This window comes from Symphalangus syndactylus, chromosome 1 (assembly GCF_028878055.3).
Source record: "Symphalangus syndactylus isolate Jambi chromosome 1, NHGRI_mSymSyn1-v2.1_pri, whole genome shotgun sequence".
Taxonomy (NCBI): domain Eukaryota; kingdom Metazoa; phylum Chordata; class Mammalia; order Primates; family Hylobatidae; genus Symphalangus; species Symphalangus syndactylus.
The window spans coordinates 108,757,499-108,774,734 of record NC_072423.2 but is presented as its reverse complement, the minus strand read 5'-3'; the positions used below and the strand labels follow the sequence as shown (position 1 = coordinate 108,774,734).

The 17,236-nt window shown below is 45.8% G+C and overlaps 1 protein-coding gene across 2 annotated transcripts; it reads left to right on the top strand.

Annotated features, from left to right (window-relative positions):
• ALAS1 (5'-aminolevulinate synthase 1) lies at positions 1-16,377 on the top strand. Of its 2 annotated transcripts, none has more exons than XM_055274869.2 (11): positions 1-155; positions 1,145-1,364; positions 4,396-4,623; positions 5,731-5,883; positions 6,563-6,785; positions 7,715-7,899; positions 8,447-8,626; positions 9,972-10,136; positions 13,354-13,622; positions 14,327-14,489; positions 16,087-16,377. In XM_055274869.2, exons 2-11 carry the CDS (start codon positions 1,166-1,168, stop codon positions 16,245-16,247), a joined length of 1,926 nt encoding a protein of 641 aa, XP_055130844.1. In that variant the 5' UTR covers positions 1-155; positions 1,145-1,165; the 3' UTR covers positions 16,248-16,377. The 2 variants fall into 2 exon arrangements, with proteins under 2 accessions (XP_055130844.1, XP_055130853.1); XM_055274878.2 differs by having other exon boundaries at positions 5-155; positions 1,134-1,364.
• Positions 16,378-17,236: the final 859 nt, after the last annotated feature.

The window sequence follows — 17,236 nt, the reverse complement described above, 5'->3', positions numbered from 1 at the left end:
GGCGCAGGCGCAGCGGTCACTCCCGCTGTATATTAAGGCGCCGGCGATCGCGGCCTGAGACTACTCCCTGACAAGGGCAACGAACGTTTCGTTTGGACTTCTCGGCTTGAGTGCCCGCCTCCTTCGCCGCCGCCTCCGCAGAGTCCCCAGTGCAGGTGAGGGCCCGCGCGGTAGGTGCGGCGCCGGCCGAGGAAGCCCCGGGGTATCCTGCCAGCCGGGACACCGCTCCCCCGGGAGCTGGGACCCCATCCCCCACTGTCCCAGTCACCCACCGCCTTGAGGTCAGCGTTTATCCTCCAGATCTTTTGCCTAGACGGCCGCCTCAGTTTCCCCCTGTCGGCCCCTTCCGGCTATTCCCGGTTGAACCCGCCGCTTTAGAATTCCCTTCTCATACCCCTCCCGTCATTCTCGAGCCCTCGACCGCGGGTCACCTCTGACCCCCACTGCCGGAGGACTGCCTTCTTTCTCCAGACTCAACTCCCTCGACTTTATAAGCCCCTGCGCTCCCCAGTGAGTCCCAAGGCGCTGGCCCTCATACCCCTACCCTCATTTATGCCCCTCCTTTCTCAGTTATGCCCAGTTCTTCCCGCTGTGGGGACACGACCGCGGAGGAATCGTAGCTTCAGGGACTCGGGACCCTGCTGGACCCCTTCCTCGGGTTTAGGGGATGTGGGGACCAGGAGAAAGTCAGGATCCCTAAGAGTCTTCCCTGCCTGGATGGATGAGTGGCTTCTTCCCTACCATCCCTTCTCCAGCTAGATGTAAGCCAAGATGTCTTATCTGCACTGTGCATCTCCCTAAGAAACCTCTGGCCTCCCAAACCTGTTCTTGACGTTTCCCCCATCCTTCCGCCCCCTTGGTTATGTACTGTCAGTATTTACTTCATTTGGTGAAGTTGCTTTGCAGATGCCTTTGTGTAGCGCTGGGGAATGAAGAAGCTGGTGACCCGGGTAAAGTGTGGTCACCATTCCTTAGCTGAGTCTCACATCGGTGCTGTCCTTAGGCATTTTTGAGGGAGAAGTGTTAGTATTCCAGGGTACCCTTTATATAAACTGCAGTTGACACCTGAATCCAGTGAGCTTGCGGTGATATTTGCCTGATTATTAACAACTGTTGATGTCACTCATCATCAGTCTTTCCACAGGAGCCAGCGTATTTCTTGAACATGGAGACTGTTGTTCGCCGCTGCCCATTCTTATCCCGAGTCCCCCAGGCCTTTCTGCAGAAAGCAGGCAAATCTCTCTTGTTCTATGCCCAAAACTGCCCCAAGATGATGGAAGTCGGGGCCAAGCCAGCCCCTCGGGCATTGTCCACTGCAGCAGTACACTATCAACAGATCAAAGAAACCCCTCCGGCCAGTGAGAGTAAGTGTCATTGACAATGAAGGAGCAGGTATGGGTGTTTGTGCTCATTGGTAGACTAGAAGCAGTCCCCACAGTGGTGGTGAGGGTCACACTCAACTCACACAGGTCTGCTATGTGCAGGCTGGGCTCTGAGCACAGATTATCTCATATGATTGTTGCCCCAAGGGTAGGCACTTTTAGCTTTTCCATCTTTAAAGGTGAAACAGTGGCCAGTGTTGCACATTACGGGTTTTTGGATTGCATGTTAGTGTCTGTTGGGGTTTTAGTGTTTCCTCAGTGCCTCGTTCACATAAATGTTAAATTGGAATGTTCTAATTTCCCTCATTAAACATTTGGCCATCGGCTTTTTATTTATCTATTTTTTCTTTTTTGAGACAGAGTCTTGCTCTGTCGCCCAGGTTGGAGTGGTGATGCAATCTCGGCTTACTGCAACCTCCACCTCCCAGGTTCAAGCGATTCTCCTGCCTCAGCCTTCCAAGTATCTGGAATTACAGGCATGCACCACCACGCCCGGATAATTTTTGTACTTTTAGTAGGGTTTCACCTTGTTGGCCAGGCTGGTCTCGAACTCCTGACCTCAAATGATCCACCTGCCTCAGCCTCCCAGAGTGCTGGGATTGCAGGCGTGAGCCACCGTGCCTGGCCCCTTTGGCTTTTTAAAGTAATGATTTTTTTTTCCTTAAAAGTTTTTGTTTTATTGTGGTAAAATGCCCAAGAAAAATTACCATTTTAAGCACTTAAAAATGTGCAGTTCAGTGGTACATTCATATTGTTGTGTCATCACCACCATCCATCTCCAGAACTTTTTTCATCTTCCCAAACTGAAATTCTATACCCATCAAACAGTGACTCTCCATTCCTCTCTCCCGAACCCCTGGCAACCACCATTCTGCTTTCTGTCTCTATGAATTTGACTATTCTAGGTACCTCATATAAGTGAAATTGTACAGTATTTATTAGTGATTTTTAAAAACAAATTTATCCTAGCTGTATGCAGTGGCTCACTCCTGTAATTCCAGCGCTTTGGGAGGCTGAGGCAGTTTGATCACCTGAGGCCAGGAGTTCGAGACCAGCCTGGCCACATGGTGAAACCCCATTGTTACAAAACATACAAAAATTAGCTGGATGTGGTGGTGTACGCCTGTAATCCCAGCTATTTGGGAGGCTGAGGCATGAGAATTGCTTGAACCCGGGAGGTGGAGGTTGCAGTGAGCTGAGATCATGCCATGTATCTTTATTTGTATATACATTTGTTGTTGTTGTTTTTAACAAAGAGAGTAGAGTTGAATTTAGTTTGCTCTGGTTCTGATAGGAGAGAACAAAGCTTTTCAGGTTCCACTTAATCCTAGAGAATATCTTACAGGTTTTTCTTAGGCGTGTTCTCTGGGTGTGGGCTTGTAAGAAAAGAAATTTTTTTTTTCTTTAAGCAAAAAGGATTTAATCCTTTGTAGGGTTTATTTTCAAGAGTTAGTTATGTCTTTTTTACCAAAATGCTTGCAATGGTTATGTTTTAAATGGTAGGATTTTTTTTCTTTTTCTAGACTTTAATGAATATGTGTTACTTTTATAATAAATGAAATTAACTTCAAAATAATTTTTTTGGCCTTCCTTTATAGAAGATTTTAATGAAAACTGTATTGAGACACCTTACCCAAATTATAGGAAAGGCTAGCCAGTGACTCACAGGAGTATTCCAGAATGATGAAGAAAGACTTTTCTAGAAAGAAGGTGAATGAATTTGCTCAAGGGGAGAGGGAAGTCACTGTAACTAGAAGGATAATTACCAGCCAACTGTGTTAAGTCAGCAGACTTTGATGAATTTAGATGAGAAAGTAGATGAGGTATGTGAATGTGATATACCCCTATTTTTTCTTACTTTATTAGCAATCTAAAGACCTAAGTTTTAGTCTAATTTCTTTTGTTTAGATGAAAACCAATAGCTTTTATGTTAAGCAACAGCAAGCTTCTTTGTCAAGAATCTGTTTAGAAAATGTCAGCAGGGACAAGATGTGGTGGCTCATGCCTGTAATTCTAGCACTTTGGGAGGCTGAGGCGGGAGCATTGCTTGAGCCTAGGAGTTTGATAGAAGCTAGGGCCACATAACAAGACTCTGTCTCTACAAAAAATAAAAAATAAAAGAATCAGCTGGGCGCAGTAGAACACCTGCAGTCCAAGCTACTTGGAGGGCTAAGGTGAGAGGATCACTTGAGCCTGGAGGTCAAAGCTGCAGTTAGCTATGATTGCACCATGCACTCTAGCCTGGTTGACAGAGTGAGATCCTGTTTCAAAAAAAAGGAAAAGAAAATGTTAGCAGAGAAAAAAATGTGTGTGAATATTTCCATTTACCTTACAGAGTGTGTCCTCTCATAAAATAAGCTGAGTGTAGTTGGGGTAGAAATTACTGGAAGTGATCCAACTCAAGGATTCCGGGTTGTCTAAAACTAGAAAATGGTACTTTTTTGGATTTATGAAGAGAAATACTATGGGTTTAAGAGGCAACTGGAATGTGCCAGTTAACTCTTCATAGAAGCATTGTTTCCTGTGAAGCAGATGAAAAACTAGAGAGATTAGCAGAACTTAATAAAAATAAGCTTGTGGCTGAGTGCAGTGGTTCACGCCTATAATCCCAGCACTTTGGGAGGCCAAGGCAGGTGGATAACCTGAGGTCAGGAGTTCAAGACCAGCCTGGACAACATGGTGAAACCCCATCTCTACTAAAAATACACAAATTAGCCAGGCATGGTGGTGCACACCTGTAATCCCAGCTACTTGGGAGGCTGAGGCACGAGAATCACTTGAACCCAGGAGGTGGAAGTTGTAGTGAGCCAAGATTGTGCCACTGCACTCCAACCTGGGGTACAGAGCAAGACTCCATCTTAAAAAAAAAAAAAAAAAAAAAAAAAACTTGTGTCTGGATGGTGGGGTAGAGTAAGTATTAAGTTTATCTTTGAGGCAATAAAAGAAAGAAGTGGTTTTCTTACACACTGTGCAACCAGATCTGATGCTTCACTTTTTCCATTTCCTCCCTCAGAAGACAAAACTGCCAAGGCCAAGGTCCAGCAGACTCCTGACGGATCCCAGCAGAGTCCAGATGGCATGCAGCTTCCGTCTGGACACCCCTTGCCTGCCGCAAGCCAGGGCACTGCAAGCAAATGCCCTTTCCTGGCAGCACAGATGAATCAGAGAGGCAGCAGTGTCTTCTGCAAAGCCAGTCTTGAGCTTCAGGAGGATGTGCAGGAAATGAATGCCGTGAGGAAAGGTAAAAGATGAGTTATGAACCATCAGTGGTAGTGAAGGGGTCCTTTTAGTTCTTTTGGGCCCTCAGATTTGTGTATGAGCTATTATTAGGGTAATATTTATGGAAACACCTTCCTCTTTTAGGGCCAGAGAGGAAGGTCTTCAAGATAGACAGTCAAGGGACTGTATTGCGAAAGTGGGACTTTCTTTCTGGTGCATGTGTGGGATGTGACCAGCTTTTATAGTTACTACTTAATTTCTGAAAATAACCTGCAGTCTTGAGCTGCCACCAGCTGCCTTTTGTCCCTTTGGTCTTTCCCATCATCTGGTAGGATAAAGATAGAAAACAATGGTTTTACTGCAGTAAGTGCTGGTCCTAGGGCTCCCAAGCTGTGTGTCTTACTGATGGTCATTGAATTGCAACCTTAACTCCACAATATATAGGTGTGGCTATATCTGCAGAGAACTCAAGGCTCCCCAAAAGCCTAACCAGCAGAAATTATGCATATGGCCAAAATTGTTTTCTGTGAAGAAAGTTGAGATTAGGACCAGGCCCAGTGGCTCACACCTATAATCCTGGCACTTTGGGAGGCCAAGGCAGGTGGATCACTTGAGGCCAGGAGTTTAAGACCAGCCAGGCCAACATGGCGAAACCCCATCCCTACCAAAAATACAAAGATTAGCTGGGCATGATGGCACATGCCTATAGTCCCATCTACTCAGGAGGTTGAGGAGGGAGGATCGCTTGAACCCAGGAGACAGAGGTTGCAATGAGTCGAGTCCAGCCTGGGTGACAGAATGGGACTCTGTCTCAAAAAAAAAAAAAATTGAGATTAGGATTCGGGTGGGGATGTAGTGGAGTGAATAAAACATGCCAACCAGCAAGAAAGCTTTGGACTTTATTGTTCATTAAAGCTGGCCAGTAGCTCTGAAAACAACACCAAGAGTCTGCCATTACAGTAACTAAAATAGAAGAGATGCTTTGTACACTCAGTTACAACTAACTTTGGTTATGCTTGGCCTTTTTTGTGAACTAGGCCATAAGCCATTTTTGACAATATGTTTGGAAGATATTGTGAACTCAGAATAGAAAGTTGGTCCCATTTGTTTCTTGTTACTTTTGTTCCAGAGGTTGCTGAAACCTCAGCAGGCCCCAGTGTGGTTAGTGTGAAAACTGATGGAGGGGAGGATCCCAGTGGACTGCTGAAGAACTTCCAGGACATCATGCAAAAGCAAAGACCAGAAAGAGTGTCTCATCTTCTTCAAGATAACTTGCCAAAATGTAAGTCTCCTTGTTATTTGCCTGAGGTAGGAGAGAATTTATAATTTAAATGTACATTAGATTAAATATAAAATTGCATGGCGAGGCTGGGCACAGTGGCTCATACCCATAATCCCAGCACTTTGGGAGGCTGAGGCGGGAGAAGATCACTTGAGGCCAGGAGTTTGAGACCAGCCTTGGCAACACAGCAAGACACTATCTCTACAAAAACAATTTTTTTAATTAGCCAGGCATGATGGCTTGCATCTATAGTCCCAGCTACTCAGGAGGCTAAGGTAGGAAGATTGCTTAAGCCCAAGACTTCAAGGTTCAGTGAGCTATGATCACGCTATTGCACTGCAGCCTGAATGACAGAGAGAGACTCTGTCTCTAGGAAAAACAAAAAATGTATGGTGAGTTGAGGCTTGAAAGCCATATTCCTTGCTTGCGTGAGCAGGTGCTTTTGGTTGTGGTGACTACAGGTGCTGTCGGTAGCCTGCCTTCTGTCCTTTAATACCTACCGTCTACACATGGCACTGGGCCAAACACGACATACAGTCTTTCTTACTTACAAGATGAGGACATCAAATAAGCTGCCCAGAATCTCCCTCAGTTGCCAAGCTGAGACTTGTTGTCTTTCACCAAAACGCAGCTGTGTTTCACAACCATCATTCTGTACTGTCTTTTGTTCAATTTTTAGCTGTTTCCACTTTTCAGTATGATCGTTTCTTTGAGAAAAAAATTGATGAGAAAAAGAATGACCACACCTATCGAGTTTTTAAAACTGTGAACCGGCGAGCACACCTCTTCCCCATGGCAGATGACTATTCAGACTCCCTCATCACCAAAAAGCAGGTGTCAGTCTGGTGCAGTAATGACTACCTAGGAATGAGTCGCCACCCACGGGTTTGTGGGGCAGTTATGTAAGTAGCCCTTGGCTTTCAAATATTACTGGTGTTATTTGGCAAGCCAATGATGCTGTATAGGGGTTGGATCTTTTATGGAGGGAACATTCAGTAGCTGAAAGTGTGCCATAGCAAAATACTATTCTTAGCTTCTGAAAAATATCTACAGATTACTTTTAAAGGAACTCTAATATGCAGGTAGCTGCTGGAGCCCCTTAGCTTGTGAGGGTTCAAGCTTATAGGCTCAACGACCACGCACGTCAGTCCACTTTCTATCACTTTGCAAGTGAGTGTGCCTTTAACACCAGGCAGTCTTTCACAGAGACATCCCTGGATATGGCTGTGAGTGGAGAAATACGAATCTAGCAGCGCTAGAGGAAAAGCTACTTCAAAAGACCTGTTAAAAAGGATGGTAGATCCCATCACTCGTCCTTCAGGAGACTCACCATCCTAGGGATGCTGGAGAGAGTTGCTTGCCAGATTCTCCAAAGGCTTGCTAAGGAGGATCTCGGTTTGAGGTTTAATGATAGTGATGTATCCTAACATTACATGACTGGCTTGCAGAGGGTAACCACCATCCAGGATGTCCCTCTAGAGTTTGCTTTTTCTTAAGCTAACATGTTATTGGAAAGAATAATGTTTCTCAGAGAAAATAAACCTTAGTTTCTTAGAAAAGAAACTCAGCTAATACCAAGCACTTACTGACTGTTAAATGAACACTTGTTCTTGATGATTCCTGGAGGTATCATCACCCTAGCATTGACACCTTGTCCCACCTAGTCTGAAGATGAAATCAGTTGAAATTTCTGACCCCAGGTTTCACAGTGAGAGAGTTGCTACATCAACATGTTTCAGTCTCCTGGATCCTAGAAACAGGAAAAAATTCACATGGTGTTTAGAACCATGAGCTTTATTTTCTGGTTTTGTTTGTTTGTATTTTTAAACAGGGACACTTTGAAACAACATGGTGCTGGGGCAGGTGGTACTAGAAATATTTCTGGAACTAGTAAATTCCACGTGGACTTAGAGAGGGAGCTGGCAGACCTCCATGGGAAAGATGCCGCACTCTTGTTTTCTTCGTGCTTTGTGGCCAATGACTCAACCCTCTTCACCCTGGCCAAGATGATGCCAGGTAAGGAAGCCTGGCATGGGTGCCTTAGAGTTTTTTGGGTTTCTTAGTAATAACAAGAATATTGGCAACAAAGAAGGCTTACTAGAACCTCTCCATTGAAAATCATAATCCTATCTGGGCATTTGTTCCGGGGTCAAGCATGAAATGCTAACTGTACATTATGGGTTCCAGGAGAACGTGATACCAGTGAAAATTCAAACTTGAAACGTCTCGTCCTTGAGCTAATTGCCTCAGATATGTTTTATATTCTAAGATGATCCTTTGGAGAAGTCTCTTAATCATTTAGTTAGCTCTTGATTGAGTTTGGAGTGAGGCAGTCAGATTTAAGAGCAGATTAATTGCCTGCCACCAGGTTATTCTACACCTTTGGGCCTTCTCACAGGGGAAGCACTAACTAGTTATTTTGCCAGGAAGAAACTGGCACACAGTGTCTTTTTCCTACTAGGCATTTTCAAAGCATCATTTCCAAGGAAAAGTCTATTGTCTCTCTCTAGGAAATAATTTGTCTTCGATGACATGGCAATAAATAGCATTTTTGTTGTCTTAGGCTGTGAGATTTACTCTGATTCTGGGAACCATGCCTCCATGATCCAAGGGATTCGAAACAGCCGAGTGCCAAAGTACATCTTCCGCCACAATGATGTCAGCCATCTCAGAGAACTACTGCAAAGATCTGACCCCTCAGTCCCCAAGATTGTGGCATTTGAAACTGTCCATTCAATGGATGGTAAGTGTGGATAGAGGTTCCTCTGAAACCTAAGATGAGAAACTAGGCCTGAACTCTTTAAAAGTATGGTGTTTTGTTGTGTTTTTTAATTTTTTTTTTTTTTTTTTTGTGACGGAGTCTCACTCTGTTGCCCAGGCTGAAGTGCAGTGGTGCGATCTTGGCTCACTGCAAGCTCTGCCTCCTGGGTTCACGCCATTCTCCTGCCTCAGCCTCCCGAGTAGCTGGGACTACAGGCACCTGCCACCACGCCTGGCTAATTTTTTCTTTCTTTCTTTCTTTTTTTTTTTTTTGAGACGGAGTCTCGCTCTGTCACCCAGGCTGGAGTGCCATGGCGCGATCTCAGCTCACTGCAAGCTCCACCTCCTGGGTTCACGCCATTCTCCTGCCTCAGCTTCCTGAGTAGCTGGGACTACAGGTGCCCGCCACCACACCCAGCTAATTTTTTGTATTTTTAGTAGAGACAGGGTTTCACCGTGTTAGCTAGGATGGTCTCGATCTCCTGACTGCGTGATCCGCCCGCCTCAGCCTCCCAAAGAGCTGGGATTATAGGTGTGAGCCACCGCACCTGGCCTTTCTGGATTTTTAGTAGACGGGGTTTCACCGTGTTAGTCAGGATGGTCTCAATCTCCTGACCTTGTGATCTGCCCGCCTTGGCTTCCCAACGTGCTGGGATTACAGGCGTGAGCCACCGCACCCGGCTTGTTGTGTTTTTTAATTTTCTTTTCCTTTCTGCCAGGATTTTTTTTTTCTTCTTCCAACTTTTAGGTTCAGTGGGTACATGTGCAGGTTTATTATATGGGTAAATTATGTGTCACAGGGTGTTAGTGTACAAATTATTTCATCACCTAGGTAATAAGCATAGTACTCGATAGGTAGTTTTTGATCTCACCCTCCTCCTACCCTCCACCCTCAAGTAGGTCCCTGGTGTCTGTTGTTCCCTTCTTTGTGTCCATGTGTTCTCAATGTTTAGCTTCCACTTATAAGTGAGAGCAATATTTGGTTTTTCCGTTCCTGTATTAATTCACTTAGGATGGCCTCTAGCTCCATCCATATTGCTGTAAAGGACATGGTCTCATTCTTTTTTTATTGCTGTGTAGTATTGCATTCTGCCAAGATTTGTAATTGGTGGACGTTTTTTAAATAGATTTGGGTGAAAGTGGATTTTCTATTCTGGCTTTTACTAGGCTCTGGGACCCCAGGTAACCTAGAAATTGGAGGAAGTTCATTTTCTTTCCAATATTGAAAATGATACCTTAGAATATAAGTTTACATTGTTCTGACTCTAACCAAAACAGAAATTTCTGAAGTGGCAAGCTCTTCAGAGCAGTCTCTGGTCTTTCCTCAGGGGCAGTGTGCCCACTGGAAGAGCTGTGCGATGTGGCCCATGAGTTTGGAGCAATCACCTTCGTGGATGAGGTCCATGCAGTGGGGCTGTATGGGGCTCGAGGCGGAGGGATTGGGGATCGGGATGGAGTCATGCCAAAAATGGACATCATTTCTGGAACACTTGGTATGTATACATTGCATTACATACACTAAAATTCCATTATCCTAACAAGGCCAAGGACTAAGTATTCTAACTGGGATCAGGTGAGGAGACAGCCTGACAGCATATGAAACCTGGGCCACTCTTTCTTTTTTTTTTTTTTTTTTTTTGAGTCGGAATCTCGCTCTGTCGCCCAGGCTGGAGTGCAGTGGCGCAATCTCGGCTCACTGCAAGCTCCGCCTCCCGGGTTCACGCCATTCTCCTGCCTCAGCCTCTCCGAGTAGCTGGGACTACAGGCGCCCGCCACTCTTTCTTTTGGCCCAGCTTAGTGGAATCCCTTGGGTCATGGAGGCATGAGTCTTAGAATCAAAGTAAAGCCCACAGCCTAACACACAGATAGACCATTTATTGCCATCTGAGCTCATTTCAGACATAGTCGTGGGTCTAGCCACATGCCATGTCAAGAGCCTGTACTCTGTATGCCTCAGGCTGTCCTTATTTAAAAAGAAAAAGAATTCTAGTACTTTTCTCCTGGAGCACTTGTTAGGTTCAGGTGTTGTGAAGTGCTGAGCTCTGTGCCTGCCATGTGGGAACATTCTAATTCATCCTGGTTTTCCTCTGCTCTTCCGCATACAGAGGCTATGTCTCATGGTAGGTGGGAGCTAGACTTTGGAGTCCTGCCACCTCACTAGTTGTGTGACCTTGAGTTGGTAGTTAACCTTTCTATACCTCAGTTTCATCATCAATATAATGGAGAAAACAATAGGACCTAAATCAAAATTTGTGTGGAGAAGGTAAATAAGTTGTATGCAAACAGTTACTATAGACATTCCCTCTGAGAACCTATGAGAACCCTAAAGAGATGAAAGTTACATAAATTTGAAGGTTTTTTTTTAAGCCTTCAAAAGTGGGCAAGGCAGTTGGAAACCCATCTAGCAGTTAGCTAAAATGCCAGTTTATAGCCTATGCTTGGTAAAGGAAGGGCAGGCTTTTTAAAAAGTGTCCTTCAGCACCGTCAAGGGGTATGAGAACCTAGTGCAGACCCAGAAAGCCTGGGAGTTCTAAGGGTGGAACCCCTACCAGGAGAAAAGCACCTGATCATGTGTCCTAATTCAAGAAGCTCTTTTCTTTTCTTTTTTTTTTTTTTTTTTTTTTTTTTGAGACAGAGTCTCGCTCTGTTGCCCAGGCTGGAGTGCAATGGTGCAATCTCAGCTCACTGCAAGCTCCACCTCCCGGGTTCATGCCATTCTACTGCCTCAGCCTCCCGAGTAGCTGGGACTATAGGCACCACCACCATGCCTGGCTAATTTTTTGTATTTTTAGTAGAGATGGGGTTTCACCGTGCTAGCCAGGATGATCTCAATCTCCTGATCTCGTGATCTGCCCGCCTCAGCCTCCCAAAGTGCTGGGATTACAGGCGTGGGCCACTGTGCCCGGCCAGAAGCTCTTTTCTTTTAAGGATGTCTCCTGATGTGGGCTCTTTGAAGATATGGTCATTGTCAGATGGAAAAGGCTGGAGAGAGAAACTTTGTACCGTAGGAGATTGAACCAACCCAGCTTTGCATGTGGTTTTAGCAAAAACATTAATTATAGAATGTAATGTTAAGATCTATGAAGACTCTTCTGGAGTTCTTTTTGTTTTTTGAGACAGGCTCTCACTCTGTCACCCAGGTGTGATCACAGCTCATCTGCAGCCTCCACCTCCTGGGCTCAAGTGATCCTCCCACCTCAACCTCCTGAATAACTGAGACTACAGGTGTACGCTAGCATGCCTGGCTAATTATTGTATTTTTAGTAGAAACGGGGTTTCACCAGTTGGCCAGGCTGGTCTCTAACTCCTGAGCTCAAGTGATTTGCCTACCTCGGCCTCCCAAAGTGCTGGGACTATAGGTGTGAGCCACTGCGCCTGGCCTCTTCTGGAGTTTTTAATCCTGAAACTTGAGATGTAAATTATACAAAAGGACTCAATGAGAATTGAAAACCAAGTCTGGCCCTAAATCAATCCTAACAGGCTCTGAGTTTTCATATTTGTCTAGCAAATGCATTAATTGTCAAGAGTTTTGTTCTTAAGTAGGAAATAACACCAGTCACACCAAAATAGTTAATGCCTTAGCTGGGTAAAATTCCAGCTTCTGGGATAATGTTCGCTGTGGGAGGATGGTGCAAGCACTGCAGAGCCAGTCTTGTTCCAAAGAGCACATGCAGTGCAGACATGGGGAGTGGAGCTGTGCTGGCTGTCAGAGCAGCAAGCCTGGGTGAGAAAGGGAAAGGAGGATAAGATGGTGGGAAGGGAGGCAGCAGCAGGGTATTTGGGCACACTGGGACCAGTCACTGAGGTTTCAGGTCTGATTGGAAGACCTGCATTTTGATCCTGGTTAGACACCAGCTTGGCCATATGACTTTGGGCAAGACCCTTTTGTAACTTTCCTTAGCTTTTTTTACCCTTTTAAAAATGAGTAGTCAGGCACGATAGCTCACACCTGAATCCCAGCACTTTGGGAGGCTGAGACAGGAGGATCACTTGAGCCCAGGAGTTTGAGACCAGCCCTGGGCAACGAAGCATGGTCTCCTCTTTACACAAAATAAAAATTTTAAAAATTAGCCAGGCATGGTGGTTGGCTGTCCTAGCTACATGGGAGGTTGAGGCGGAAGGAATACTTGAGCCCAGGAGGTTGAGGCTGCAGAGAGCTATGATCATGCCACTGCACTCCAGCCTGGGTGACAGAGCAAGACCCTGCCTCTAAAAAAAAAAAAGGAAGATTAGATATCCTTTTATAGTCACGCGTCGTTGCTTAACGATGGGGGATACGTTCTGAGAATTGCATCACTAGGCAATTTCATCATTGTGCAAACACCACAGAGTGTACTTACATAAACCTAGATGGTATAGCCTACTGCACACCTAGGCTTTGTGGTATGGCCTGTTGCTCCTAGGCTGCAAACCTGTACAACATGTTACTGTATTGGATACTGTTGGCAACACCATGGTATTTGTGTATCTAAACATACCTAAACATAGAAAAGGTACAGTAAAAATCCGGTATTATAATCTTATGGGACCACCATCATATATGTGGTCGTCATTGACTGAGACATCATTTATGCGGTGCGTGACTACTCCAATCAGTCCAGGAACAAATTAAGAAGATGAGGAGAAAAGTCAGTGCTTTGAGGCTCCACAACACCTTGCTGTGTCCATTTAGAGGCTGTTGCTGTCATTAATGAAGCTATCTCCTCCCAGGCAAAGCCTTTGGCTGTGTTGGAGGGTACATCGCCAGCACGAGTTCTCTGATTGACACCGTACGGTCCTATGCTGCTGGCTTCATCTTCACCACCTCTCTGCCACCCATGCTGCTGGCTGGAGCCCTGGAGTCTGTGCGGATCCTGAAGAGCGCTGAGGGACGGGTGCTTCGCCGCCAGCACCAGCGCAACGTCAAACTCATGAGACAGATGCTAATGGATGCCGGCCTCCCTGTTGTCCACTGCCCCAGCCACATCATCCCTGTGCGGGTAATGGCCTGTCTCTGATTGGACTTGCTGCGGGGTGTGCCTCTACACATGATGTACGGATGTTCTGCTTCATACCTTCCTGAAGTTGGGCTTCAGCGGGGCGACTGCCAGGGCAGGGTTATAGCCAGCCACCCTCTGTCATGTTTCTGCCATTGGCTGACTTCACCTTGAGAAGAAAGCCTTTGAACCCAGCAGGCTGGGGCAAAAGTTCCCTCTCTGGAGCACTGACCTTAACAGGGTAAACACAGAGCTTGTATCTAGAAAGCTCCAGAAGCCTGAGCTTGGCCAGCTTTGAAGTATGGCTTTCTACTTAGTAAATTTCAAAATAGGTTTTGCCCTTCCTACTACAAATGGTAGCACTGTTGATGTCACAGTTGAATTAGTGTAATGAATACAGCTAGTATAACTGAATCTAGATTATACATCCTGGGTACGGGAGTCTGCTGGTATGAACAGAACCAGTGTTTTCTCATTAAAAATGTATTTCTTTTTAATAAGGTTTTGGTTCTCTGGTGTTCACGAAACAATACTGGCTCCTTTTAAATGACAGGTGTTTGGGCAGCGCTTTCCCTCTGCCCCAAGCTTGCGTATGTTGCTACAGTCTGGTCTTGAGCCTGAGCGTTGTGGGGACTGTGTTCGTTAGAATCTCTGCTAAGAGGTGGTCCTTCTGTTGTGACCTTACCTTCTGCTCTCATTGAACTTAGGTTGCAGATGCTGCTAAAAACACAGAAGTCTGTGATGAACTAATGAGCAGACATAACATCTACGTGCAAGCAATCAATTACCCTACGGTGCCCCGGGGAGAAGAGCTCCTACGGATTGCCCCCACCCCTCACCACACACCCCAGATGATGAACTACTTCCTTGGTGAGTACCTGGGGAGCTGCTGGTGCCTCACTGAGGAGTTGCATAAAGCTGTCTTTGCAGTGTTTACAATTGAAGGCCTTCAGAGGCATTCAGATTTGTTTCTTCTTCTTTTTTCAGTTTTGTTTTTGAGACAGAGTTTCGCTCTTGTTGCCCAGGCTGGAGTACAATGGCACAATCTCAGCTCACCGCAACCTCTGCCTCCCAGGTTCAAGTGATTCTCCTGCCTCAGCCTCCCGACTAGCTGGGATTACAGGCATGTGCCACCATGCCTGGCTGATTTTGTATTTTTAGTAGAGATGGGGTTTCTCCATGTTGGTCAGGCTGGTCTTGAACTCCCGACCTCAGGTGATTCGCCCACCTCAGCATCCCGAAGTGCTGGGATTACAGGTGTGAGCCACGGCGCCCGTCCTGTTTTTTCTTTTTCCAAGTAACTAAGCATGCCCTCAAATGGTTCAAAACCCTAAAAGATATTTATTGTCTGATTCACATCAAGAGGGTGGAGAGTCATTTTGGGAGCTCTGAGGGAGCCTGGGAATCCGCTCAGTGTTCCCAGTGCCCCGTTGTCTATGTGGCTAAAGGATGCACGGTAATGACTTGCAGGGAGAGGAGGCCTCTGAAGGCTTGAGTCCCTGCTGGCCCTCCAGAGTCCAGCTCACATTTGTCTTCGCCACTGCCCTCTACTCCGTGATGTTGTATAATCCTTGAATAACCCCACACCTAATCGCCTCTGATAAGAGGAATTGCTAATATTTTCAACTGCCCCATGGTTCTATACTGCCCCACCCATGTCCAACCTAAAGGCAGAGACGGAAGGGGGCTGTTAGCCACAGGTCACCTCTGCCTCAAAGGTACCTTGCCCTCCCAAGCCCGCCCAGCATGGCTCAGCTTCCTCACGGGCTCTCTGTCCTGTTGGAAATGCTGCGTTTAAACTGTCACGTGGCGGTGTTGAAACAGCTTCTTCCCTACAGGCCTGTGAAATCAAGCCCAACTCTGGGTTTTATTTTTCTCTTTATTTATTTTTATAAAAGCCTTAAAATTTTTATAAAAGCCTTATCTCAATAGAGATATAACTCACATACCATAAAATTCACCCTTTTAAAGTATCCAAGTCCATGATTTTTAAGTACACTCCCAGTGTTATGCAACCATCACTTCTATCTGATTCTAGAACATTTTCACCACCTCAGAAGCCCCTACCCATTAGGAGTCACTCCTCTTTTCCCCATCCCCAGCCCCTGTCAACCATGGGTCTTTCTGTCTCTATGGATTTGCCTTTTCTGGACCTTGTGTCTAAGTGGAATCATACGGCCTGTGCTCCTTTGTGTCTGCCTTCTTCCAGCATCATGTCTGCAAGGCTCATCCATGCTGTAGCATTCATCAGCACTTCATTTCTTTCTATTACCAAATAACCTTCCATTGTATAGATTTACCACATTTTGTTTATCCGTCTATTGGTGGACATTTGGTTGTTTCTCTTGTTAACTATTATGAATAATGCTGCTATGAACATTTGTGTACAAGTTTTTGTGTGGACATATGTTTTCATTGCTCTTGTGTATATTACTCCCTTTAATATTTAAAAACTGTTTCTTCTCAGAGAATCTGCTAGTCACATGGAAGCAAGTGGGGCTGGAACTGAAGCCGCATTCCTCAGCTGAGTGCAACTTCTGCAGGAGGCCACTGCATTTTGAAGTGATGAGTGAAAGAGAGAAGTCCTATTTCTCAGGCTTGAGCAAGTTGGTATCTGCTCAGGCCTGAGCATGACCTCAATTATTCCACTTAACCCCAGGCCACTATCATATCCAGATAGTCTTCAGAGTTGTCTTTATATGTGAATTAAGTTATATTAAATTTTAATCTATAGTAAAAACATAGTCCTGGAAATAAATTCTTGCTTAAGTGGTGGTTCTTTCTGCTATTGGCTACTGAATAAAATTCTTCATTGGCTAGACACAGTGGCTCACACCTGTAATCACAACACTTGGGAGGCCAAAGCAAGAGGATCACTTGAGGCCGGGAGTTTGAAGCTGCAGTGAGCTATGATTGCTCCACTGCACTCCGGCCTGGGTGACAGAGCAAGACCGCCTCTAAAATAAAAAATAATTGTCATCATCCCTGTAAGTTCAGTCTGTATTCTAGGAATGAATAAACTGAATAAAGTACTGGAGCTCTGGTAATGGCTTCAGAGCAGGAGCGGCAGAACCTCCCACTGCTTGAGCCCTGCTACCTCCTTAATGCCTACTGTATCCAGTGGCTGACCCAGCTGCACCTGGCAACTGAACAGTTTTGAGTGACACCACCTTGGCGGCCAGTTTCACTTTAAACTTCTCACTTCACATCTTCAATGGACAGTCAGTGCTGCCCAGCAGTCCTGCTACAGCTGCCTCCCCCCGACTTTCAGCTACTGCCTTGACCCCATTCTTCCCTGTGAAAGTCTGGGCGTCAGAAGACTGGCTTGTCTGTCACCACCCCATCCTCCAGCCTGTCGGCTTCCTTCACCTGTAGTTGTGTCCCATCCAGCAAAAGCGGAGGGGTTTGTGCTCCTCACCCTGCCTCTCTCCATTTGTATTTCGGGTCCTGTTGTTTCTTGCATGGTCCTGCAGCCATCTCTTTGCCACAGAATTTCTCCCCCTCTGCTAGTTCATTCTCCTTGGCCTGCAGAGGCTTTGTCCCCCTTCTGAAAAATAAGCTCGCTCTGTCTAGACCCCCTTCTTGCTGCCCCTGCCCCTCTGTGCTGCCCCTGTTCT